The sequence below is a fragment of the Pezoporus wallicus genome, unplaced genomic scaffold, assembly GCF_028554395.1.
Source record: "Pezoporus wallicus isolate ANWC-B61680 ecotype Strahan unplaced genomic scaffold, APGP_CSIRO_Pwel_v1 contig_8542, whole genome shotgun sequence".
Classification (NCBI taxonomy): domain Eukaryota; kingdom Metazoa; phylum Chordata; class Aves; order Psittaciformes; family Psittacidae; genus Pezoporus; species Pezoporus wallicus.
In genome coordinates, this window is record NW_026640148.1 from 1,783,054 (window position 1) to 1,809,551 (window position 26,498).

Here is a 26,498-nt window from a genome sequence, read left to right on the forward strand (position 1 = left end):
GAGAGAGAAAACCCAGCGTACCTGTGTGCTGCAGACACTGATGCCGTGTTTGACCTCGGCCCTGGCATTACCCGGTGTTCCCTTTCCACTGTCGTTCTCTTTGTGTTCTGCAGATGTGGGAGCTTGTCAGAGAGGGGACCGTGTTTGTTACGTTAATTCCTTTTCTAAGCTCTTTATCTTGGATGTTTGAGGACGGATCTTGAGCTGGTGGCCTTGAAGTTATAAGAAAAGGGTATTTTAAACCTGGTCCCTCTTGCTTTGAGTAACCCTTGAAAGGAGGAGAGGTTGGGGGGGTGTTAACTTCCTTAGGGCACTAGAAAAGAGCTGCCTTTTAACCTCAGTGCCTCCCCTTCCTTAAGCAGCAGTGGCCAGCAGAAGCAAGCCAGTGGCGGGGATAGGGTCCATCTGGTTCAATGGTGGAGCACAGTCACACAAGCCGGGGGTTCTAACACAATTCAGGTGCTCTGCTGTCATTTTTAGCTTTAAACACTTGTGTCCACCTTTCTGTAGTGGCTAAGTGGGAGTTTGCACGCTCCTTTAAGCTGGACTGGCGATGGGGGAATCTCATGTGTGAGAAAAGCTCTGGTTGAACATGGGTTTCCAGTTTATGAAGTGGCTTCTCAGCTGTGGCTTGGCTTGCAGGAGAGTGCCCGTTTTCATGGCTACGGGATGTAGTTGCAACATGAGAGAGGGGTTTGGCTCCCAAGGCCCTACAGTCTGACAGTGTGTGTCCCATCCCACCCCTGTACTGCGGGTTTCCTGTGCATCCTGTCCCACACGTGCATTGAGGAGACCCAACCAGCTCAGCCTCTCCTGTGCTAAGCACAGCCCTGAAGCATGCACAGAGGCAGAGCCTGCAGCCCAGAGCCCTGCCTTCAGGGTGCTGTGAGCCCGGAGGAGCCAAGTGCAAGCACATTAGAGGTTAAAGACCTCTCAAAGCCATCCCCTTTCCCTGCCTGCCAACCCGTGAGGCTGGACCCATGCGGGTGCTCCGAGCTGGCACTGCCCAGCCTGCATCCCTCCCGGTGGGTGCCGGTGCCACCTGGAGTGATGCTGCTTTGCTCAGCACCCAGCAGAGCTGCAGGGCAGGTTCTGACGGGACCGGCTCTGCCTTCCTCTTGTACATCCCCTGGCTGGAACCTGGTGTGGTTCTTGCCAAACACCTCTGTAAGTGGTAGGAAGACACAAAGGACTTCAGGAGCAGGATGAGTGCCGGGGGGTGGGCAGCAGTGGCCGCTCTTAGCTGTGTATCAGAGCTCTGTGCCCACACAGATGCCTGCTGGAAGGCATGAGAGGCTCCTGCCCTTGGCTCCCACATCAGATGGGGCACAGGAGATTGCCCAACGTGACCTTTAAAGGGTGTGAGATGGGCTTCATACAATGTGCTTTCAACTTACAACGGCAGCGAAAGCCTTGACTTGATGTAAAGCTGCTTTGCTTTATTTCTGCCTGAAAGGCTGAGCAATTCCATTGTAAGGGGGTAATTTTCTCCCATGTTTGTGTTCCATGGGTCTGTAATTCCCATTGGAAGACTGCTTACCCCCTGTCGCAGCGGGGTGGGATGGGGTACCCTGCTCTGGGTTCAGGTGAGGGAGGGTGGCTGCTGGTTCTGCAGGCAAGTGATGATGTGTGTGGGTACTCCCCACAAGATGCTGCCTTCTGTATTGGACAAAGCAAATTCATCCTCTGGAAAAATGTATCCAGAAGGACAGGGCCTTTTAGGAATATGGAGTTATCGGTGCCTCTGATCTTAGGTGCCTATCACCTGTATCCAAGCAGTACAATATAGATGTCCAGAGAGGTCAGAGCCATTCAATAAAGCTGCTGCTATAGTTCTTTACATTAATACTGAGCTTGAGCACATCGCTCCTGCGGTCAGTGGTCTGGAAAACCACGTGCAGCTCTCAGACCCGGAGAGCATTTGGGATAATAAGGGAAGGGAGAGGCTGAACAAGGCTTGGGGTCCTGCCCATCACCACTTGGGACCCAGAAAGACATTTCCTCTGGTGCTGGAGGATTGCCTTTGGCCCCTGTGGCAGCAGTTGCCTTGCTGGTCCCCACTATTAACCCAAATCGGTTTTGGATTGTTGCGGCTCCCATTGTTTGTGATAAAGGGTTGGACAAAAGGTCCATTGATCGGGCAGCTCTTGCCATCCATCTCTGTCTGCCTCTCAAGACAGCGGGTTTGTGGTCACAGTGAGGCTGGCACAACGGTGTTGTGCTCGCTGTAGAAGGGGGAAAGATGCTATAGCAGCAAGCACAGACTTGCAGCTCCTTTTTCCCTCCTCACTGCACGAACATGCAAATTGCTGTGTGAATACAGCACGACGTGGATGGACATCAGCCACGTTCAAAGTGGGTGCCCATGGGACATGGGCAGGGGTTGCTGGAGCTGCAGATGATGCCGAGGTAGAGCTCCCGACATGGGCATGGGGAAGAGCTGCAGCCCCAAGCTGAGACCTCCTGTGATCGCCGTGTCATTGGATGTGTCCACTCCAGCTCATCCCATCAGCTCATCCATTCAGTGTGGGAGTCACTGACTTCACCCAGATAGGAAACGTGTCCTGTGCTCCCTGAGCCTGCGATGGCTCCTCCGCAGGATGAGTGCAGGCTGTGCTGCCCTGCTGCTGCTGCTCACCACCATCTCCTCTGTCGCCTCTCGTTTGTGATCACTCACATTGCGCAGGGGCCCCGCTGTGGCTCTTGTGGGGCTCCTTCATCACTGATGTGCACATTGGGAGGATCAAGGGGAGCTGTGACAATGGGGACATTGTGCCCGGGGTTCTCCACTGTATCCCTGCTACCTGGCGGTCCGTCGGCTGAATGCCATGGGTATGATGACAAAGACATGTGGATGAGGGGTTGGAGAGAGGCTTTGGTGGGGGGGAACTGTGGCAGCTCTTGGCTCGTAAGATAATTGAGGGGAACAACGCTCTTAGAGCAAACAACGCGACAAAAGGAGGTGCAGGATTTGAGGTCCCCTGTGCACACTGACTTGGAGAGCTGAAAACATGATTTAATTCATAACTTGGAGTAAAAACCCAGCCTGGGGTTTGGTGGATTGCTCCAAATGCTCAGTGCTCTGCTTTAATTCTTTCCCTTTATTGGCACCAGCTTCCTGGGAAGAGCATTGCCACGAGCCCCCTGCATCCTCTCAGGGGTCCTTTCTTTCTTTTGCCTTCTCCACTTTGCCCTTGTAATCTTCCCCTGTCTCCTTCCCTTCTCTGCTCTCTTGTAATGCACAGCCTTCCCTCAAACAGCCTGTCTCTCCTCTGCTCCTCTTCTTGCTTTCTCTGGGATTCCATTCACTATACAGAGGGTTTGTTCCTGCTCTCTGGTTGTGATTTCTTCTGCCTTTTGTTGGCGCAGTTCCATCTTTTCTCTTCCCCAGTCTCTAAAGTTTCTCTTCTTTCTCTCTCTTCTGGAGAATTACCTGTTCTCTTCTTCCTTGTGCCTTGCTGTCGCCATCCTCCTTTGCAACGCCTGCCCCTTGCTCATCAGCCCCTTTCCTTCAGTCCCTTCTGCCGTCTCCTTATCCCCCCAGTGCTGTATCTCTGAAGGGAGATGCTCCAGCTCAGGGGACAGCAAGCTGCAGATTCGCTGTGTTGTTCCATTGTAGACCCCTTCTGCTTGGGCTCCTGCTCAGCAGCAGCAGAGAGGCAGGCTCTGCTCCATGGCTCAGCCACCTCCCTCACCATTGGAGTGTGCTGGTCCCTTCTGGAGTCCTTACCAGAGGTTGGGTGATAAAGTCTCTGCTTGCACAACCCCCAGCAGCCAGTGCAATAGTGAGGAATGGAGCTGGGACATGCTCCTTTATTGGTCTAAATAGCATCATCCTGCAGAGCTCAGCCAGCTGAGGTGGAAGATCGGGATTTGGTGGCTGTTATCCTGGGAGACTGCACTGCAGCTACAAGGCAAAGGATTCAGATGATGCTCAAACAGGTCCATGTGGGTGTTCTCTCAATAGGCAACTGAGGTTGATTGAAGTATCACGGCCAGGCCAGATGTGATGCCCACCACAGTGGGCAAATCTTGCTGAGGGTGGTCTTCATTCTTGTTGGACGTGGATGATGCTCCTGTAAGCAGTCAAGGTCTTACACCTTGGATCAGTTGGGATCCAGCATCATGGCTCCCACAGCCCCACACATCCTGGAGTCACTTGTCACAGGATTGAGCCTGATGAAACCCCATTCCTGAGAGTTCAAGCCCAGTCCCAGTGGTTCAGGAATACTCCCTACTTTCTGCGGCTGTTTTTCCAGGCTTTCCCAGTGTTACTCGGCTCCATCGGACAGTCACATCTCACCCAGAGATGGCGGCCTCTCGGACGGAGGGGCTGAATCACGCTGTGAAATGCTCTTTGTCAAAACCGAGCCTTGCAAAGGGTGCTGTGATTCTTTTGACACCGCCAACCCCCCTTTTCCCATAGGAATATTTCTGCTGTTCAGTGAGGGGCTTTTAATATCTCTCTTCCCAGATTTCCTACCCCAGCTCCGTCGCCTGCGGTCCCCATGGAGCGAGCAGAGGAGAGCTGAGTGACAGGCTAATAACCTGCTGGGGCTCTCGCTCCAGCCCAGTGGCAGGTGTCCCAGGGTCCCTATTGAATGCCACCATCCAAACCCCCCCCCCCCTTGTATTATCAACAATCTTCCTTCAACGATGATTTATTATTGCCATAATTTGCCTTGGTACAATGAGCGTAGTTCTGCACCCGCCTGACAGGTACTTGATGGCTCCAGGTTCCTGTTTTATTTAGACTGCAGCCTAATATGATTTGGTTACCCTCGCCCCCTCCTTCCCATCCCTCTCCCTCCCCACCCAACCTTTTCTCATCTGGTTTTGTCTCCTCGGAGCGTGTGTTTCACATAACCCTGGCCCGGCTGACAGCGCTTGTAAAAACCAGAAGTCGATCTCGCGGTGGCTTTTCACCATTAATCAAGCTGCCTGGAATTGGAAAGTAACACTGACAGGCTTTTATCTTGGCGAGAAGGAGGATGGCAGATGTGTTTTATGGTGGATGAGCCTTCACGGCTTCTATTAGACGGGGACTTCAGTGGTACAAGGTGGTGCTTTTCGGGGAGGGGGGGGGGAGGAAGGGGAGGAGAAGCTGAGGAGCAGCCTATAGATAAATAGATCCGTCAGTCAGGCGATGCGGAGGTCTCCGGGCGGGCAGGCACGGCGGGTGACAGGGAAGGCAATCAAAGACAAAGCAAATCAAAAGGGACATCTTATCAGCAGCAGCCCAGCCGGACCCGGGCCGCGCCGAATTAATCGTGCTGTCGAGGCCAGAGGAATTGTCGCCGTTGAAGGTCCAAGTTCAGCCGAGCGGTGGTGGCCAACGCTGCCGGAGCGAGCGCGGCCGGCACCCGGCACTGCTCCCCCCCTCCCCGCACCGCAGGCTCCTGACAAGTGCATTCATCGTGCGATGATAGCTCGGCACCTATGATTGGTACCTTTAATAATAGAGCCCTCGCTCAGCTGTCACCCTGAAAGAACAATTTTTCCTCCCCGCTTTCCCCGATGCAAAGATACATCCGTAATGAGGAGGGTGACGGGAAGTGGGAGCGCAGGGAGCCGGGGAAAGTTTGGAAGAACATTAATCAAAAAGTGAAGCTGGAGGTGATGCCGGCTCAGGAGGAGCTGGGGTTGGGATTGCAGCTCCTGGCGTGCTCCCTGGCCTGCAGGGATCCTTCGCCCACCCTGGGAAAGGAGCAGCTTTGAAAGGCATCGTCCTCCTGCACGGCGGAGCTGGTCCTGATGGGGGGGACTGAGCAGGGTCACCCCGTATGCAGGGAGTCCTCTGTGTAAACCAGCATGGCCCTGTGGTGTGCAATGGGTTTGCACTGGACAGAGATCTCCTTTAGATCCCCATAGCCTGGGGAAAGAAATAGGTGGTCACAAGTCCTGCGAGCTTCCCTGCAGCAGGGACGTACTTGTGTCCTGCTCTGGGTAACTGGGACTCCATCCAGAGAAACCAGGGATCCAGCCAGACTTGATCCTCAGCCTCATACTCAGCAATGCAGAAACTGCCCCATTGCATAGACTGAGAGAGCGGTCTGTATTGGAAGGGACCTTACAGCTCCTCCAGCTCCAACTCCTGCCGTGGGCAGGGACCCCTTCCACTAGAGCAGCTTGCTCCAAGCCCCTGTGTCCAACCTGGCCTTGAGCACTGCCAGGGATGGGGCAGCCACAGCTTCTCTGGGCACCCTGTGCCAGCGCCTCAGCACCCTCACAGGGAAGAGCTTCTGCCTAAGAGCTCATCTCAGTCTCCCCTCTGGCAGGTTAAAGCCATTCCCCTTGGCCTGTCCCTACAGGCCCTTTTCCAAAGCCCCTCTCCAGATTTCTTGTAGCTTCTTCAGGTATTGAAGACTGTTGTAAGGTCTCCCCTGACCCTTCTCAGCACTGCATCACTGAGCCCAGGGCCATGCCAGGAGGTGCCTGAGGGTTCCCCTTGCACCCATCAGCCCAAGCAGTCATGTGGGTGGGGGGTTAGATCGGAAGTTGGGGGATATATTCCACCCTTGGCAGGAAGGAGACACCGGCATGGGGGTGCTGATGGGCTGGGGAGGGTAGTGGGCACGTACCTCTGCAGGAGGCAGGGAGCGGGCTGTGTTTGTGGTGCTTCAGGAACACGTCCAGTTTAATTGAAGGGATGAGCAGCAGCATCCTCAGACATGGGTCTCTCCCGTGTGGTTTTCAGCAGCTCCCCAGCCTGCCTGGCTCTGCTCTGCGGTTCTCATTCCCTCCCTGGGATGAAGCCCTTGGGCTTGAATTTTCTGGCATTCGGGCTTGGCAGCCGGTTCTCTCATTCTGTGCTTTCGCTCTCTTGTACCTACAACTGATTTGCAAATCTGCAGCTGGTTTTGGTTTTATCCCAATAAGAGCAGGGATTATGGTCAGATCCGGATCAAGCAGGGCTGTCTGTGAGAGCTGGGGGTGCCGCTCTCTGCGGTCCATTGCCTCAAATCCCAGGGGATTGGAGGGAAAGTGGGGAGGATCAGGCAGCAGCTCCAATAGAAGCAGTTTGTTCTATGTGGTTTCCAGAACTTGAGCAGTGATTACTTTGTGCCTTCTCCATGAAAGAAGATAACTTCTGCAGGCAGCAGCTGGCAGCGGTATGAACCACATGGCTGGGATAAATGGTGGTAGTAAGAGGTGGTGAAAACAATCCTTGAGGAACGCTTCCCTCATCCATACAGAAAAGAACCCACAATGGATAAGCACCGCTCCTGCAGGGAAGTATTGCTCTGGGCTCCATGCAGGGCTCCTTAGCAAGGGGAAATGGGTCCTGGGCAGTCGGCTCAGTCTGTCCTTCCAGGAGCACTGGAGCATGCTGAAAGGATGAACTTTTCACACACCCTCTGCAAAGATGATGTTTTACTGGGGCTGTAATGAGGAAACAGTGCTTTTGCCTGGTAGTGTGTTCTATGGTCTGCAGCTGGTGTCTCCATGGCCTGGAGCTGTAAGAACAGGGACTTCTGACTGAGGTGGTTCTGAAAACTGACCAACCAAAGCCAGTCTTCGCTGGGACTTGGGCTCCTCCTGATACTGAGATGCTTTGGGAAAGCTTCATGCTTGGTTGATGTTGGGTTCATCCCAACATCCCTGGGTTTCCACTAGAGCTGTCAACCTTAGCACGAGAGCATCTGAAGCTTGGGTTTAGCAGAGGTACTGCACTAAGTCCATCCTCACTAAAGGAGTATCCCCAGTAACCTCACTGCAACGAGTGCAGGCTGGCAATGACTGTGGAGCGAGGGCTCTGTTCATAATGTAAATCCGGTGAATAACAAACCAAAGCAGGTTTCAAAGTGCTTTCTTGGCATGTAGCCGATGTCTAACTCCGAAATATTGCACCAGAGAACTAGACACTGCCTGAAGTCTAACCAGAGAGGTTGTCACCGTGGGCAAGATGCATTTAAACGTGAGATGAGGTCATGTTTGCATCCCACTTATGGTTATGGCAGAGCACAGATATGTTGCAGTGGTTTGATTGCTCTTGCAGATGGGATCAAATTGTCCCTTAACCCCATTAAAGAAATGAGGTTATGAGCTGGCTAATCAACCACTAAGATGATTAGGAACAATTTGGTCCTGTCTGCAAACACCTTAATGAAATGAGGAAGCCACTCAGTGTAGTTGAATTTGCGGTGTAGGAATGACTTGCATTCCATGATGAGTCTATGGGTTTGCACCAGAAAACCTTCACCTGCTCCTCTGGCTGTTGGAGGGGCAGTGGCAGAGCCTGGGGCTGGGAGCTCGGCATCACCAGTGACAACGGCAAGGGAGCAGCGCTCGGGCTTCTCCTCTTTGGCAATCTTCAATTGACACCCCCCAAAAACCTCACGTGGGGGTTGTTGAAAACACTGCTTGTAATAAAAATGAATTGGCTCTGAAATGTTATTGTTTAAAGGCAAAAAAAGCCTGCTCTTCCCTGGCCTGCTTGCTTTATCCAAGCCTTCCCACTGAGTAAATCTGTGCTGCGACCCTGCCCGCCCCCAGGACGGTGGTGTTGGATGTGCATGATTGCAATATGTACAGGGATGCAGAGGCTCCAAAGCTGTTCATCAGCAGAGGAAATAGAGGTGATGAGCTGAGAGTCCAAAGGTGCATTATACCCAGCACCTATGTGTCTGGTGTGCGCACAGGTGTCTGGCACAGGGGAAGGGTTTCCCAAACAATGAACAGCAAATGCAGGAAGGGGATGACAAAGTTTTTCCATTGAAGGCATCTGGAACAACTTTTAAGATGGGAAGTTTTAGGACATAGGTAGTGCTGAGTTTTCTCAGCAGCACTGGTCCCGAGCTGGGCCACTTTACCATCTATCTCCCATTTTTATCATAAAGGTTAATTGTTTTAGATACTTTTAGCCACATGAACACTAACGATGCAGCAGTTTCTAACCTCAGTATGTATAAAGGTGGGGAATCAACTTTCACACCATGGCATCCGCATAGCAGGCACGTACACTGGATTTATTGGTGTCCACTGCCTCAGAGCAGGATCTGAGCCTGGCACCGCTCCGCATCAAAAGGAAATCTCAGCTTATAATATTCAACTGGTTACCAACACCCCCCCAGCCAGCCCAGGTTTAATATTAGAACTATTTTTCACATTGAAACCGAAATAGCACAAAATATGGGCTTGCTGTAATTGTTGTTAGATTGTGTGTCACGCTGATAAGATGTAACAAATATTTTCCTACACAGGAGGGCCTGTTTCCCTGCGAGTAATGGATGGAGAAACTTCTCATAGTGGGTAGGCAATTGGTCGTAAAAACTTCCCTAGGAAGATTAATGCACAAAGTGCAACCTTTGTGGAAAACAGGCAGAAAAGAATTAAAACACTAGTTTGTTCTTTCGCATTGAATGTTAATCCTCAACCTTCTTCGGTAGGAATATTCCTTGTGGCTTCCCCCTTCAAGGGGTAGCTTTGTGTTGGGTAGTATTCCCAGCTTTTATAAAGCTCCTGCAGCAGGAGTTGGTGGATGTGGTGCAATGAGTCTTTTATCAGCAATATGAAAGACTATTTTCATGGGCAGAGCTCTGACACCCATAAGTCTGCTGGATGTCACTTAATAGCCCGGATAAACATTGGCTCGCCGTTTAGTGTGAAAGGATTTCCCTTTGTACCACAGCTTTATGTCTTCCATGGACACTTCCTGGCTGTTGGAGAGGTGGCACCCTCGGGACAGAGCTCTCCAGACTGGGTGCACGGTCACAGACGTGGCAGGGGCTTGTGTGCTGCTGTAGGAACGCTGCTGTGCAGAATGAAGTGAGGCCCCTCTCGTCGTGCTGATTTGCACTCGGTGAAGTCCTGAGTGCTGCTGCTTTTCCCCCCATGTGTATTTTGTGATCCTGTTTTCTATCTAAAGCACATTCTGTATGTGCAGTCCATTTCAGGTGATGGGAACCATCAGTCACAGAGTCACTCTGAAACCAGGGGTGGGTGGAACTGTTCACCTCTTCCCAGGTCTTTGGTGGTTGCTCAGCTTGAGTTGTGCAGAGCATCACTTGTGGTACTACTCGTGAGCACAGGTCTTTCTACCCAGGTTCACAGAGCTTGTATTATAAAGAACATTTTGCAAGCAAAGAACTGCTTGGTTTGCCAAAGGCAAAATAAATCTCTGACTTCTCCTGGCAGTGGCAGCGGGAGCAGTGGTTTCAGTATGCTGGCATTCTGGAGGCACAACCCTTCACAGCCCTGGCAGGGCTTTTGCTGCTGTGTGAAGAGCCAAATTTATCAGTAAAAAACCAAAGCCATCAAACATTGAGTGGGGCTTTGAACAGCTCTGGCCTTCAATGTTATTTAGGGCTTATTCAAACTTCTGAATTGGTATTTCAGAAAACTCAAAGAAAAATGGTACTGGAATTCTGAAATAACTACATTCATCATTGCCAAGAAGGTCATTCAAACCCCAACAGACGAAAAAAGGTTCAATTTTGACCATGCAGCAGCTCAATTCACTGGGTCTCTCCATCACGCCACAGCACTAAAACGGATCGTGCCATCCTGCCACTGTACAAACAGGTTTTAGAAGCGCTGTGAGTGAGTTTGATGGAGAATTGCTATCTTTTGCTTTTGGAGTCAATAAATCTGTGCTTTACAAAACACGGAAGCATACCGTGAGCAGGAGACTAAGGTTAAGTCACCCACACCCATGCAGAGCAGGATTCCATTAGTCTGCAAATTTTCCCTGATCCTGGGTGGTGAAGAAAGTGGGGACAGAACACAGGGAAAAAGGGAAAGCATTTCTTACTTAATCTGCTTTAAAAGCCAATGAAAAGTTAACTGAACTGGAACTTTAAAAGGTCCCATGCTTATTCCTTTTCTTGGCTGTAAATCTATTTTTGTGTGGCAGATCCATTGTATTCCTATTTAGCTCTGCTAATTCCAATGTATTTCTTGAGCAGTCAGTGCCAGGCAGACACACGCAGGCTCCCACTATTGTTGAAATCTTTTATTATAAATCACTTCAGACAAACTTTGACTCAAAAAAAAAGTTCTCATCTGCAAAAGGAAACTATTTTATAATAACATTCATAAAGAAAATAGACTGTTCTTAAGCATCAGCTTCGGTTAGAGCTCTTCTGCAATGAAATCTAAAGACAAAACCGATGGGTCCAGAGCTACTCATTTCATATATACTTGTAAAAGGGAGACTAAGGTCAGGGATCAGGGAGCATTGGATTGTTGATACTGAAATAGGAACACTCGATAGTTAGTTCTGGCCTGAGAGTCCAACACTTAAATACTTTCCAGCCCCCAAAGAAACAAACCATTAGCATTTCTTATGGGATAACCAAGCCAGCCCTGGGTAAGGGTTAAAACCACTTCAAAGCATCTAAGGGGATCAGCTCTTCATTTCATGTACTTCTCCTGTTGATCAGCCAAGATTTTTGCAGAGGATTTGGCATCATAGAACAGTTCATTAATTTCTTCAATATGCTCTTTCTCAATGCTGTCTTTCCCATTAATCTTGGCCAGCAGGTTAGCTGGGGTCAGGAGCTGCACAGCGTACCTGTGATCAGAGATGGAGGAATCGGCACAAAACAGCACTTCCCAGGGAACTGAGGGTATGTAGGGGTGGGAGATATGTCGGGAAACACACAGCTCTACCAGCAGCAAGAACAGGCTGCAAGACCCTCCAGCAGAGGAAAGAGTAGGAATACCACTCCTTTTCATGTCAGCACTGTTCTTAATACACCACATTTCTTTATCGGAGAGGTTTGTCTCCCTGCCAGGAGCGAGCTCTCCTGCAGTGTCTTTAGATCCAGCCATACTGTGCTCAACTCACCTTAAAGTTGTCTTGGTACCGATTTCCCCTAAGTGGTTGAGGGATTCTTCACTAATATTGATTCCTTCTGTCTGAGCACGAAGTTTTATGATCTATTGGGATGAAGGAGTAAGTGAGGTTAACAGTGGAAACAACCAGCATGGTAAACCACTTAGCTCAGGATCTGGAAACTCTGCTAGATTAGAGATAAGCATACCATAAATCAAGATGGTGCGGAGAGTTGTGCCAGGGTAACTTACCACTAAACTAGACTTTGTAGAATTCTAAAGCTTTGAACAGGCAAACATAATGTTGAAGCACTGACTATCACAAAAAGCAGGTGAAGTAACAGTTGTGGACTATTAACCATTCATAATCCTGCATGGATTGCAAAGTGTATTGACTAACAGGAGCAGAATATGAGAATTTACACAAGAAAGCAGAAGTGTGCAAGTGTAAGTGACAGCTTGAGTCTTATGGACACCAGCTCCTGCATTCTGCAGTGCATCACTGCTGCTGTACAGCAGAGCCCTCCAAAAGCCGTACAGAAAGCTACACCCCTTCCTTGGCAGCTCAGGACATGCTTCTTATTCAATTGACAAGAAGATACTAAAATAAATCAAAAAGTTACTTTATAAGATTCACCTATTTCTGCAAGAAGAAAAAAAAAAAAAAATCACTAAGAAGAATCTAATCTTTCCAGAACAGGCTCAGGCTTGTACCAGTTTGAAGATCTTTACAAAGTTGGAGAGCAAGATATCACCAATAAGCCCGAGCATATAAAGCTGTAACAAAAGTGGCACAAGTCTCTTGGCAGTTGGTATTACCAGCTGAGTGATAAGGGGCAGACTGGATAATGATGTTGTGTTGTAGTGCTGAGATAACTCTGGAGCTGCAAGCCTCATATAATACAGGTATTTTTCACTTTGGCAGCTTTGTAAACAAGATATCAAGAAGCTCTCGTTTAAATTAAAGCCATAAAAAGGCACTCGGGGAGTCAGGGCAGGGAACAGTGGGAAGCAGAGGAGCTTGAAATGGCAGGAAGTTGGGCTAAGATATTAATACTGAATATTGGCAATGCTGCTGCACTGTGCAATTTCAGACTGAGGGGGCTTTCTATCTTTTAGATCACCTGAACATAACCTTTCCTTCATTCAAGTACTACTTTACGTAGTATTTAGTATCTTTGCCTGTTAGAAATAAGGTATCTCAAATACCACATCTTACTCTGTCTCACATACAAGCATCAGCAGTGAAAACTTTCCTAACACGAAAGGGAAATGGGAGCAAAAATAGAGAAATAGAACTATGGATGTCTTATTTTTACACCCCTCCCAGCTGTATCTAGTTAGAAATGAATGTGAAGTGTAAGAGCTCCTCCTCTCAAGTGGAGAAATCATGCAAAGCCTTAATTTAGGGAAGATGAGATATCTGACTATGGGAACATGACTGATGGGATATAATGTCTGGACTCTTATTTTTAGCTTTAGGAAATGCTACTGGAAACAATTCCCTCACCCTGAGGAGGGTGGAAATCACGGCTCTTATGAGCTCTTCTGAAAATCCACAGTTCAGAAACTAGCTCTTTACCAGTACTCCTATCTGCATGATACTACGGCACACTAGGCAAAAAGTAACTCTGAATACATGCTCCTCCTACCCTAACTCCACAAAATGCACACCCAGACAACATCCCCACACTGAGTGAAAGTCAGGCTGTAAAATCTGTTTTGTATACAGACAAAACATGATCATATTATTAAATCCCTGGGCTGCTTCTCCTGTAATCTATACCATAATGCTTTCAAGTGGCCTTTTAGGTACAAAAAACCTCATCCTGAGAATGGCTCCTAAGAGCACTGTGTGAAAAGCTCCTCAAACCAAGTGAAATGAAGCTTTGCCTCTACATTTATGTTCGATAAATGCCTCGGCTTCACCTTGGCACTTATCCAGCAGCAGGAGACTATTATCTGGTGACAAGCTCTCCTCCATTGACGCTATCTCTTAAATAATACAAAGAATTGACATGATAAACCCTCATGTCTTCTGCATTGTGTCACTTCACAGCATTGAGACGCTAATGAGGGGGGATCTTTGACGCAATGAATCATAATGGCACTAAGCAGTAGAATCGATACACAAACACATGGGGATGGCCCCACAGGAAAAGTTTCAGTTCAGAAGCCTCTCTTCACCACTTACTGTGCTCAAGTTTCCAAACTGGACCAGGGGCATGAAAATCCTCCCAGTTTCAGGTGACAGCCCTAGTAGGTTAAAGCTACAGTGCAAGGCAATAAAGGCAGTGCAGGAAGTTGCATTCCTCAATACCTCCCATCTCTTCTATAGAATAGCCTGAGGCCTAGGACCAAAGGTCTCGAGATGTGACACTTCATCTCATGCCGACTGAAAAAGCACTACCTGCTGGAACCTGCAGACTCTACGGAAAGCACATGTGTGCAGGAGATGAGGGCAGCTAACAACCCATGCTGTTCCATGCAAGTGAGATGTCACTTTCAGCTCTAGAAAAACTCACAAGTGGGTGGAAATCAGACAGCTTACTGCAACTGGGTACTAAAGCAGCCTGCATTTAGGAAATGGTAAGCCTTTTGGCACAAACCTTGGGGAGCATGGAGAGTCAAACAACTCTAGTAATGAAAAATGCAAACCCACAGCACTCATCTCTTTAGACTAGAACGCTGGGGTCTCTTCATCAGTTCTCTTACAATGCTGTGCATACCTGCTTCATTTCTTGGGGTGTATACAGCATCGTTCGGATAATCATTACTCTGTCCAGCAGGTCCAGTGGTATTCCATGAGGAGACACTACATCCTCTGTGCCTCTAAAGGAAAAACCAAACAGAAAGAGATCAGATATTACTCTTGAGTTCAGTCCATGGATTTCACTAAAATCAGTACTAAGTGACTACATATCTACTAGCTCACAATTCTTGTGTTGTGTTCCTGCAGAGACACTCCCAGGCAGAGACAGGAAACATTCTAGTCTGAAGTTCATACCAGACAGCTTGAGGGAAACAAATACTTTTCCTAGAGCTCTTAAATGTGCCTCTCAAAAATAGTTAGAGATGGTGCTCTCCTGCATTGTATCTTACAAAAGAGTCTTATCTAATGTTCCAAGGTATCTTCCAGTCCCTCCAGTGAGTATTGCTGTGGTTTACATCCTCTGCCTGCAATCCAGCAAATGGAGGTCTGTGCAGGAAGAACAGAGGTGTACGCAGACCCCCAACCATTTTATCTGCTTGATGTACAACACCCAGTAGCAAAGGCTGCAGACACATCTAGTCTAGGTTTTCCAAGCCCACCAGGACTTGCTCTGAAGTCAAGAGTGAAAGCCAGATTTCATGAAATCTGTAGAGACTGCAGGTGAAAACAGTAAAGTGCTGGTAGAGAGCTATGTTTCAGTATTTAGGCACTGCAGCTTTGGCCACGGTCCTCCTCATGAAATGAATCAAAATGCCCTGCAACTATCTGCTGTACTCTTGAGTAGATGGCATTCTCTCTTCTGAAATGATTCCTTTCCTTTGAGGTTACAGAATCAACTATACAATTAATTTTTAACCTGATCCTTTTAAGAGCCATGAGCATCGCCAACTTCCTTTCTTATATCACTGTTTTTTTTCAGAACAAGATCTGCAGTGAATCCATACTGACAGATCTCTATTTACTCTACTTTTCCAAGACAGCCTATTTATGCTTTTGCCAAGGGAGATCTGCAATGTCCACCTTAAACATTTTTGAAGGGCTTATCACCTTCCCTTCTAAGCAATGCAAACAGAGAAAGATTAATACCAGATGAGTCACTAAGAGGGTAAGGAATAGCTGGTTACACAGCTGAATTAAATCAGTTTCAAGGGAAGCAATCATTGACAGCTTGCTTAGACATAATTATATCTAGACCACAAATTAGCAGAACTTCACAGAAGAATCTGAAAGAAGAGAGCACTTTTACTGAACATGCAAGGAATGCATTGTGTGGGTGCTAAATATTGAAGTGGAGGCACGAACTGGATTGGAGATGAAAAACAAGTTAGTTGGCAAGACCAAAGAATCACAGAAAGCCAGACCAACATAGCAGGAAAGAATGAGGAGCAGGGAGAGGCTAAACTGTGACTCACTTTAATAGTGAGAACAGGAAGCTAAGTCTGATGCGATGAGGACAGCAAACAGCAAAATAAACCAGGAGCAGCAGGAGATTATGATATTAGAGGTTTGTAGCTCTGGTGCTTTTGATGTCCCTGATGTGAAGCAACAGATGTGTTGAGGTATCCAGTGAGAAAGGTAATTGTTACAGATCACCCAGAAAGACAATTCAGAGGCTGTTAGAGAGATGTGTCAGTGGAAATAAAAGGAGGAATTCTATTCTGCTTTAACTCAGTCAGCCTGACATTAAATGCTTGTCCCATCAGGAAGCCCACAAGCAGTTCTTGAGCATTGATGCAGCTTGCAAACCATGCAGGGGATTAGCACAGGTGTCAGTGTCAAGAGATAAAAGCCTTCAAAGATTCTAACTCTATCAGTACTGGAAATTCCAGGGTTTATGGACAAATGCAAACCGGAAAATTCAAGACATCATACCTGATAACACAGTTTCCTCGATTGGAAGCAAAGATGACAATGGGGGAAATGGAAGATTCCAGTGCTCGGTGAAGGTATGTGAAACATTCAATATCCAGCATGTGCACCTCATCTACAAAGAGTACACCTGGGACTAGCTCTGCGATGCCTTGATCAATGTATTTATTTACCACCTTATTTATCTCTCCTCGAAGTTTGTCTGGAACAAAAAGAAACAGTTGTCCTGCTTGTTAACTATAGCTCTGTCAGAAAGGCTTAAAGCAAGTAAAATTCATGGTTTGGTATCTTACCACCATGGGGAAAACCTCTGTGACACTAGAATTCTGTGGCATTCAGTCCTGTTTTGGGACACAACTGTGCAACAAAATATTCCTACACTGAACTAGGGTGTTTCCCCTCACATGGCTTGTGAAAAACTACCATTTTTTGTGAGATTGGGGAGTTCAGTGGGGGGAAATCAGCCAAACCTCAGTTTAAAACATGAAACTTTTTTTTTGAAGTTTCCAAGCATGGCTGAAAAGAATGTCATTGAAAGAGTAAAATATTGCTACTGTTTAAGTTGTGTTTAACAAAAAAAGAGTGCTATATAAATGTCTGTGAGCATACAGATCTCAAACCTATGTGAGATGTTATGCTGATTAAATATGACATCAGAATAAGCAAAGTGACCTCTGGAACAGACAAAGTACTTCAAAAGATCACCGTTCATGTTTGGTACTGAAACAGACTTTGATCTAAATTTAAGACAGTCACTTAGTGAAACATCATTTCTTTCAAAGCAAGAAGGAGAATAGATCTTCCTGCTTTTCTGCAATGATCTGTAGGTAGGAAGAGCAGCAGTGCACTTAGAGCACCAAGTCACCCGACAGCTGCTTGTAGAGGTGCTCAAATCAAACCACGGCTTTAGAAGTCTTAGTCTTTACAAGCTGTTTTTCTGCTCCACAGAGTTTCAGTGTGGTGGCTTCACGTAACAACACATCCTCACGGGGTTTTTTAGGTTGTATTTGCTGTTGCTGTTTGGTTTGGTTCTTTGTCAAAAGCATAAACCTCACACTCTGGCAGGACTGTTCTGAGAAGGGGGATGGCATTGGTGTTCTGACCTCTTTCTCCCCAGGAAGCTGGGTGCATAGTACAGTCTATGGTTTATCACTGTATGTATGAACCAGTAACATGCTGGTCTGTTTCCAGCTATTGCAATTCTAGCAGCTGTAGTGCTGCTTTCAGAAACCTGAGATTTATGAATGAATATTACACAGCCATTCATTTGGAGATGCTGCATGAGTAACCCTATTCTTAATCCTTTTCTAACCAGCAAACATATGTTATGTTGGTCTAAAAATACCATGCAGGATTCATACCAGTAATTTCAGTTTTCTTAGGCTTCATCAGTTGTCCCATCATAGAAAGGATGTCTTGCCCACCCTAGGAAAAGAAAGTTACAGGTCAGCTATGAGAACACATACCTTGAGAATTTTATAATCGATTAAAGAAGTTGTTTCTTGCAGTTAACTTGATTCTTCATCTCAGCAGTGGCTGATAACCTGTCAATGGTTAGGACTCTTCACTGCAGCAGTATACTAAACATCATCATTTAGTGATCTCCCCACTCTTTCTTTAGCTCTCTTCATTTGGACAGCATAGAAAACCAAATGAGATACCCTCTTTTAAAAAGGTTTTCACAGAGAAGGTCAAAGGACTGAAATTGTCAGGCAGCAGAGACTTGGACTGCCTGCATGCACAGCTGGTGCTCAACCTGTCAACACAGGAACAATTATTCTCAGTTACAAGACTTCTGAATAGCATGACTTTAATCAGAGGATTTTTTTGTTAGAAAAAAGGATATCTACTTTGAAATTGAGTAGATTGAGGGGTTGTAGAATCATACTGTAGAGATGTCAGCCTTTAAACCTGTATTGCTAGTGGCTTTTTATGACACAGATGGAATTCCCTCACCACAGGGTGTATGTTAAGATACAGAAAGGCGTAATTCTCTTATTTCAGGTTTTTTTTTGCTGCAGTCTGTTAAATCTCCAGAGGCCTTCAAGGTGTAACACCTCCTGCTCTTCCTACAGTGGAATCTTTAAGGGTGATTTAGGACAGGTCAGCTTCCTACTCCTTGATTATTCTAGTATCTATCACAAATCTGTGTCAAGTACTTTTTCCGTGAAGACTTCATCTGTGGTGTCATACCTGAGGTCGAGCATTGGCCACATCCAAGTCATGCAGGGTGACATCCTGAATAATTTCCTTTTTCTTGTGTACGTCCCCCTTTGGCAAGGGAACATACTCTTCAGCTTCAAGGTCAAATTCCGTGGCATAGATATCACACCTGCCTTGCCTCTGAGGAAAGCAAAGAAGAGAAACGCAGGTATAGAATTAGTTCCAGTACCAAAACCTTGAGTGACACAAAATTGATAAAGGGCTTAGTTCACAATTCCAGTCCTGACCAGCTTCAGCTGGCAATTCACACATCCCACTCCCTGCTTAGCAATGGGCATACCCTATCTACTGATCAAAGCTCAAAAACTCTATTGAAAACCCCAACATTTTCAGCTGTAAGAATATTCTGCTCCTCTCTCCCCTTCTTTTAACCATATGCAATTCCTGCTAAAGGACAAATCCAGCAGATTAACTAGAGATTGGGAGAACTGTTCAAGACTCCTTTGTAGGTGGGTGATTTATTATATGATACAAAATATTACGCTCATCCATTAAACAGCAAGTATCACTGTACACTACTTTCTACATCAGATATGAAAAGAACGCTAACTAATGCAGTATTCCCTTCTACATGAATATATCTTAGGGAGAAAATACCAGAGCGATAAAAGAAAGATTAAATGCACTGCACATGTCAGCCTGAAAATAACTAAAGTTGCTTGGTTTGTCCCCCCTTCCCTTAAGGATGTCTTGATCTTACAGAAAAGAAAACTCATCCAGACAGCATCAGTGATAGCTTCCTCACCAGATGACCTTAATTGTGAACCAGATCACTGTGTTCTTTCGGCACAAAAGAGAATTCTCTCTCCAGATAAGGAAAACACCAGGCTCTTTTATAAACTTCCATGTAACCATTGCATGTCAGTTAAGGTTAATAAATTGAAGAGCCTTCTGACAAAGGCAGGGAAAGGCCTGCAAGAACATATACACCTGCATCAAAGTGCAGAACTTGTCTTTTACCTTGACAGCTCCGCTGTTTGCTTCAATATAAATAACGTCACCAGTTTCCACCCGCTCCTTCTGCAAGCTTTCAAATATGCTGGGGTCCAGCTGGAGACAGGCAAATAGCAGAGGTGGTCAGAACAGCTCCATGGTGTTACGGTAATCAAGGAAAAGAAACTGAGTCTAAACTCACTCTCACCAGACAAAACTAAACTCCCTGCGACAATCCCTCAGGATTTTATACAGCTGTAACACTTGGAGTAGTGGGAAAGAATGAATCTGAAAAAAGGTGCACGGAACCTTTCTTACCAAAGAAATCTGCTCTCTGAAGAAAATGATGGTAAGTGCCAGGAACATAATGATACCAGTTCCTGTCACAAAATGTGCCCGTGTGGTGTATATTTATCCCTAGGATGCGGCACTTCTCTTGCTTTTTAGCTAAACTTTACAAGCAAATCTGGCTATAGCACTGAATTATGCTACTTCTTTGGTCTTTATTCTCTGTAGAGCTGTGTGAGGGAGAGTGGATATGGAATACCTTAAATGCTTTTGTTTCTCTCAGTACATGTTTATTCAGTTTTGCTCTGCACTTGTTTTCAGAATGAGCAAAATGCAAGATGATACTTGACAACAAAGACACCTTTCAGCTCTCTCCTACTGTAACTGACAGGGAAATTGAACAACATTGACAGAGACTTGTACAAGAAAACAAAGGGAAAGTGGGGCTGAGCTGGCAACATACCAGCTCCGTTTCCTGTTCCATATCAAACATTCACTACAGCACATCTCCCCATGTGGAAAGAAGGAATGTGACAGAAAGACCAATTTATGCTGAAGCAGGTAAGATTTCCCAAAACCATTTTCAAAGATTCAGTTGAGAATAAGGAAAACAAAACCAGACAAGACCTTTCCTGTACATTTGCTATCATGATTTCTGAGACCCTGCCATACATACCTTCAACTGTTTGGTTCCCTTTGCAGTTTTCAGTCCTATGATTACATGGCTGATGGTTTTGCCATACCCCCCCATAGGATTTTCAGTCTCACACGGAGTCAATTCTGTGACTTCTCCTTCATAAACTTCCTTGGTCTCTTTAATCCTCAACCCTGCAAGAAGTGATTAGAATAGTTTCAGTACACAAATCAATGGCCGTACATCCTGATCTCTGAACTAAGAGAAAAGCCCTGCAAAGTATAAAGACAGGAGAAAAAAGTAACTTCATAAAAACTTTACATTTTGGCAACTGAGTTAAAAATAACAAACTGATGAACAGGTATTGTGTTAAAATCTGGTAAAATTAAGAAAAGGTTAATGCAGCATTTGAAATGTTTTTCAAGTCAAGAGCAAAAGGTGAGCTGGATTCATTTTAGCAGAAACTGCTATAATCTCAATTTGAAACTACTTTAAAATAGCTGACAATGACATCCTGTTTCAGAAAGGCAAGTAAACACCACAGTGTCTGGTATCTTCTAGTCACAACTACTGCAATTAACTAAGTTACTTTAAATTGATGAATAATATAGAACTGAGGACTTGTATATGGTTAGATTGTTCCAAAGGAAACCCACCATCATCACCACCACCACTACAATTATGCAAACATTCTAATTCCATAAAAGTTCAAAGTACCCACATCTGACGAGACTCTATAAAGCATTTTATGAGACACACGCATGCCATACCAAAAATAAACAATAGGCTGTAACAAGATACAAGGAATCCATCCTGCCCAGTCCAAGGCTACTGGGACTTGATAAAACTTCCCTTGTTCCGTAACTTTTCATTTTCCTTTGAAATAGACGAGACACTCCACCGGTCATCCTGAGCTGTTGAGAGGCGAATATAAAGAACTGAGGAACACGAGTCTGTCTCCCTCTACTGGACCCAAATTAAGGCTTGGATTTGAAATGAGATCACATGGTAATTTCTTGGTAAGAAAAGCCTGCTTTCTCTCATTTAGCACCACATACAAATTCCTCCAGAACCTTCATTTCAGTAACTTTTTAAAATGTTTTTCAGGTATGCCCAAACATCAGACAAAAAAATGAATGAACCCTTGAGTTGTAAACCTGACCCAGACCAGACTGCATCACACAGGCTGCATCTATGAGGAACATGAAGCAATTTGGGAACCTGTACAGGAGAACTGGCCATTCATGGGTTTGTTTTTCCTTTCTGTTGTGTTTGTAAACTTTCAGCACAAGCTTTATTCTGCTCTGAAAAACTGGAAGCCTATTTGTGTTTGGGCATACCTAAGCATATCTTCCAGCTTCATTTCATCTGAAAAGAATCCAATTCACACACTCACAGAGTCTGTTCCACAACACAAACCAAAGCCAAGTCAGTGAGGACAACCTAGAGACTTTCTTCCAAAGCATGCCTCTTAGCTAAACTCATGTTCTTATATAGATGTGTCTACAGAAAGTATTTACAGATGAACATGACCTGAACAAAGGTAATTGATGCTTTGAACTTGCTGCTGATTACCCTTTGTTTTCAAATGAAACTTCATGTACCGACTACAAACCTTACTCTCAAGGGAGTTCTTAAAGAGAGACATCTCCTACTTACAAATCAGACACGAGTTTTGAGAAGGCAGCTTTGGGGTATTTCATGTTTCGGTTTGATAGCACTATATGGAGTTAAATAGTGCTTGTTTGATTTACTGGCAGTTACAGTTTGGAGACACGGGGAACAGATATGCTCTTTAAGTGGCTACCCAGCAGTTATTTTTTACTGCAGATGAGCTCTAACATTAGCTACTGTCATCATCCCTGCCAGCTGCTAATAAGCTCTATACAGGATTCATCTCTCTCGCATGAAGTTTTTTAACTCATACAATTCCATTTTCTTATTTCCCGCTCCATCCTTTTACGTTTCTTATATATTATAAAATCTCTACCATAACCCCACACAGACCTTGGCCATGAGGCTACGTCAAGTCTGTTATTAAAAGACTCTTGGAAACAATGATTCTGTAAACTCAGTCACTCCTCTTTCCTTATACAATGAAAAGTCCAAACCAGTCAAACTGCTGTTTCCAAGTAAAAAATTGATGTTAACATCTGTGATAATTTTGATGAGGTGGCTAAATCCCCTGAGAGTAAAATGCACAACATGGCAACAGATTACATGTACAAAACCTGCTACAGGAATCGTACGAAACCCACCCACAAAGCCTGAAAGAATACTTTATGTACTGACTGGCATGTGAGCTGAAGCTTCTCTTGCACCCAGTCACATTGACACCACACTCTACACACAAAATCATGCTTTTACAAACACACCCTTGTATAAATTACTTATCAACCAAGCAGGGAAGCTAAAACTTAGCCGAGATTTAAACACAATTGGAAAGTGTTCCAGTACAACTACTGGTGGTTACTGGTCCTTTAAAATATTTCAGAGGAATTTCTGTTTTTACACTGATACAAATATTCAATAAAGGCTGTGTTATGAAAATGTGACATGGAATTCAACAGAAACGAATAAAAGAAGTTCCATCTTTCATTAGCACTAATATTTGTTTAGAAGCACCTCCCTACTGACATTTGGGGAATGCAGGGAACTAACAATGTAGCTGGCTGTTAAACCTCAGGGAGTTAAAATACCGCTGTCTCTAGAAATGACAACATGGATGGCATAAGTTTCATCTGCTGGATCAGGTTTCCAAATCTCTGACAGGGAACTTCATCACATCAAGGAAATTTTGCAGACTGAGTCTCTGGCTTCCCTCCCCCAGGCCCTGCCAGTTAGATGGTAACTGGAAGTACCAGACAAGACTGAGATCTGTTTTCTTATCAAAATCAACAGAATGCTTTTGTTTCATTGCAGAACTGAGAGACGTCTTCACCTTACTGCCATCAAATATTTAGGTGAAGTTCAAGGAGAAACATGGTACAGAAACCAGTTAACTTTTAATATGTTCAGTACTACAATCAGCTCAGCTATCTTTAGCCAATCCTCATATACACAAGGGCCACTTCTAACTGCATTTATCAGCTGTCAGCAGCAACCACAGAAGAGATTTTAGATACTCCTCGAGCTTGTGTTGCAAATGTAACCAATTTCCATCACGCTTGTAAAAGCACTCGAGAATTGAGGAAGACATTAAAGTATTTATTTTGTTGGCATGAAACTTTCTTTGTGCTCACTGGACACTAAGTCAGGCTAACACTGCCTTTGGGAGCCCCTGATTAAGCCTGTTTGCTTGGCAGGGTGAAATCACTAAAATAAGAAAGGAGAGAGCATTTTTCTGTCTACAAATGTTTCTGCTATTATATGAAATTAAAACCAGTTTTTCCTTCAGCTTTACTTAAGAGTCATAGGTAAAACCAGGAGATGAACCCGGAGGATGAGAGGGATAACTGGGGAGGATAAAGTAAACCATAATACAACGATTAAATAATGGTTTATAAATAGAAATTCTGACTCCACTAAATAGGGAAGAGATTCACTAAATTAAGATCAGCACTGAAAAAGAGAACACACAATAATCTGAAAATCACCGTGACCACTGAGAAGCTTTTCCCTTTTAGATGACTACAAAAACCAAGGAAGTATCATGTAAGTACTTCATTCTTCTGTTTTGCTGAAACTTACCAATGGCCCGGCGGAAGTTTTCCATCAGCACTTCTGTTTTCTTGATCTCGGTGGAATAGACCTCACTTCCAACCATAGGACAGAAGGGAACTTTGCTGCCTAGTTCCTGAGCAATAGCTAAAGCCAAAGCAGTCTTAAACCAAAAACAAACCCACAGATTAACTTTTAGGAGAATTAGCAAAGGATTCTTTCCGCACAAAGTTAACTCTCCTCAATTTACCACCTTCCATACACCAATTATCAGTTTAATATTAAGACTATTCTGCCTAACATATATTTCTCACATGTAACAATGTTCCTCCCGCCAAGTCAAGTTAGACACATAAAAAGTGATTTTTATCAATGACTTATAAAACACCTTAAGAAACAACAGTGGGCACTTGAATTTGACATCTGATACAAATGCAAAAAACTACTTAAATACCCAAACAAATGAAGAGCTATGTAGGCTTTTAATATAAAATTAACTCCTAAGACTCTTCTTCAGTGTTTGGTAACCTACAAAAGGTGGTTTGACACTACTGATGCCTGAACACACCACTGGATACTGTCACAGCTGATGATATGGCAATAAACAATATATAAAGCTGGAAACCATGTCACTGCAGTGATGAAAGAAATGCCCCCAGGTGAAAAGAGGATGCAACCGCTCCCGTGGAACAGTTTTGACAACAAATTAAAATAAAATAGGTTTAGGAATACTTCATATTAAAAAAAAACAAAAGGAAAGTAGTACCTTGCCAGTTCCAGGAGGTCCCGCCAGCAGCACGGCTCTGCCAGCCATCTTCTTGCTTTTGATTAGTTCCACTATAACCCCACAAGCCTACAAGTTCGATAAGTATTTATACTATTAACACAAGGATTGCTATAGTATCTTTCGCACCAATATTACTGAAAGTGTTTAAAAATACTTGGCTTTGTGAGCCCACTAAAGCCGATTTCAGTTCTATGCACACAAAAAGGGGAGACAAGATCAGGAAACTACTTCCTACAGTCATTTTATCTGACACGGATGCTAAACAACAATAAACCAGAGACTACAGAACTCAACCGCAGAGCACAGGCTCCCTCACCGCTCCTGGAGCTGCACCATACAGAAAGGTTTTTCGGCTCTGAAAGGCGCATGAGCTGCAGCACCGGCCCCGGGCTGGGACGGGAGCTCCGATCTCCACTCGCACCAAATCTCTTGACTTTTGGTAAGTTCAATTGCCTCCGATACCCGAATTTCTACGCCTAAAACTCGGGGGGGGGGGGGGGGGGAAGCACCCGCCCTTGCCGCCGGGTGATGCTAAGAAATAGCGGCGTAGGGACCAACCCCGATCACCCCCATCGCTCCCCACAGCACACGGAGCAGCTCAGGCGACGGCTTTCTCTCACTAACGGGACTTCTAAGCACACTCCGCACAGACCGAACCGGGCCCCCCCCCGGGGTTCCACCTCCACCCGGTGCCCCCCGCTCACCTCCCGCGCATTCTCCTGCCCCACGAGCCCGGCCCCCGCCGGCTTGGCGGTGCCGCTGTCGTCCAGCCCCAGCCCCTTGACGTGGCTGTGCGCGGCGATGCGCTGCGTCTTGGAGGTGCTCTTCACCTCCTCGATCTTCATGGCGAGTCACGCCCGTTCGCACCGACCCACGATCACCACACGCGGCCCGCGCGTTACCAAGGCTCCCGGCGCGCGGCCGCCTAAGCCCGCCCCACCGCGCTCATTGGCCCGTGCGGCGACGCTCTCGATGCTCATTGGACGCGGCTCATGCCCGTCACCCGCAGGGTGTGTATCTTAATAGAGTCCGACCACCCGTTTCCGTGTGCGGCGCTTCCCGAGGGTTCGGCTGGGCGCGGGCGCTGCTAAGGAGTCGGGCCGGGAGGAAGGAGGCGGCAAGGGCCGAGCCTGGCCGGGAGGGGGAAGAAGGACACGGACCCTCATGGAAGGGAAAAGGAGCTGGTTCTCGCTCGGCGGATTTCTTGGCCCTACAGCGACATAAACACCTTCTGCCTTCGTTGGAACTGGGTTGGTGCTCAGCCAGTGCTTCTCCTTGTGCTTCTGTCTCCGTCGGTACTCGGGCTTCCTGCAGTGGGCCAGGAACTGTGAGCAATGCTTTCTGGACTCCGCTGCTGGTTTTGGCTTACGAAAATAATTCAAGATGTTATGGATTTGTTTTTCTAAGTCTTTGTTGAAAAAAGAGTAAGGGCTGTCCTCCAGGTAACAGCAGTGTTGCTCACTGACTTACAGCTTTCAGTGCAGTGGCAAAATAATCCTATTCCACGTGCCCAAAGCCTTTATGTAAGCATCAGAGTTTGTAACATCTGCTGTACCCATGACATGTGTTCATCCTGACCTGCTGAAACTGATTGTGAGTTTTCATTGTGCTGA

General features: G+C 46.0%; 1 protein-coding gene and 1 long non-coding RNA gene across 2 annotated transcripts; one reads left to right on the plus strand and one right to left on the minus strand.

The window, feature by feature from the left end:
- Nucleotides 1–10,939: 10,939 nt before the first annotated feature.
- Nucleotides 10,940–25,756, minus strand: RUVBL1 (RuvB like AAA ATPase 1). The gene is made up of 11 exons (XM_057417699.1): nucleotides 25,590–25,756; nucleotides 24,865–24,951; nucleotides 24,129–24,261; nucleotides 20,481–20,632; nucleotides 19,544–19,633; nucleotides 18,554–18,703; nucleotides 17,722–17,785; nucleotides 16,364–16,562; nucleotides 14,508–14,610; nucleotides 11,792–11,883; nucleotides 10,940–11,515 (listed from the first exon to the last, which is right to left on the minus strand). The coding sequence occupies exons 1-11, from the start codon at nucleotides 25,728–25,730 to the stop codon at nucleotides 11,356–11,358; spliced, it is 1,371 nt and encodes a 456-aa protein (XP_057273682.1). The 5' UTR covers nucleotides 25,731–25,756; the 3' UTR covers nucleotides 10,940–11,355.
- LOC130603719 (uncharacterized) lies at nucleotides 20,273–21,629 on the plus strand. Its single transcript, XR_008973253.1, has 3 exons — nucleotides 20,273–20,365; nucleotides 21,326–21,457; nucleotides 21,546–21,629. It is a non-coding gene; the product is annotated as an uncharacterized LOC130603719 (long non-coding RNA).
- Nucleotides 25,757–26,498: the final 742 nt, after the last annotated feature.

Excerpts from the sequence above, each read along its gene's own strand:
- RUVBL1 (XM_057417699.1), bottom strand. The coding sequence starts at position 25,730 with ATGAAGATCGAGGAGGTGAAGAGCACCTCCAAGACGCAGCGCATCGCC. Across the intron at positions 24,952-25,589 it reads GGCAGGAGAATGCGCGGGAG|GCTTGTGGGGTTATAGTGGA; the intron begins GTGAGCGGGGGG and ends TCGAACTTGTAG. Across the intron at positions 19,634-20,480 it reads AGGGAACCAAACAGTTGAAG|CTGGACCCCAGCATATTTGA; the intron begins GTATGTATGGCA and ends GCCTGTCTCCAG.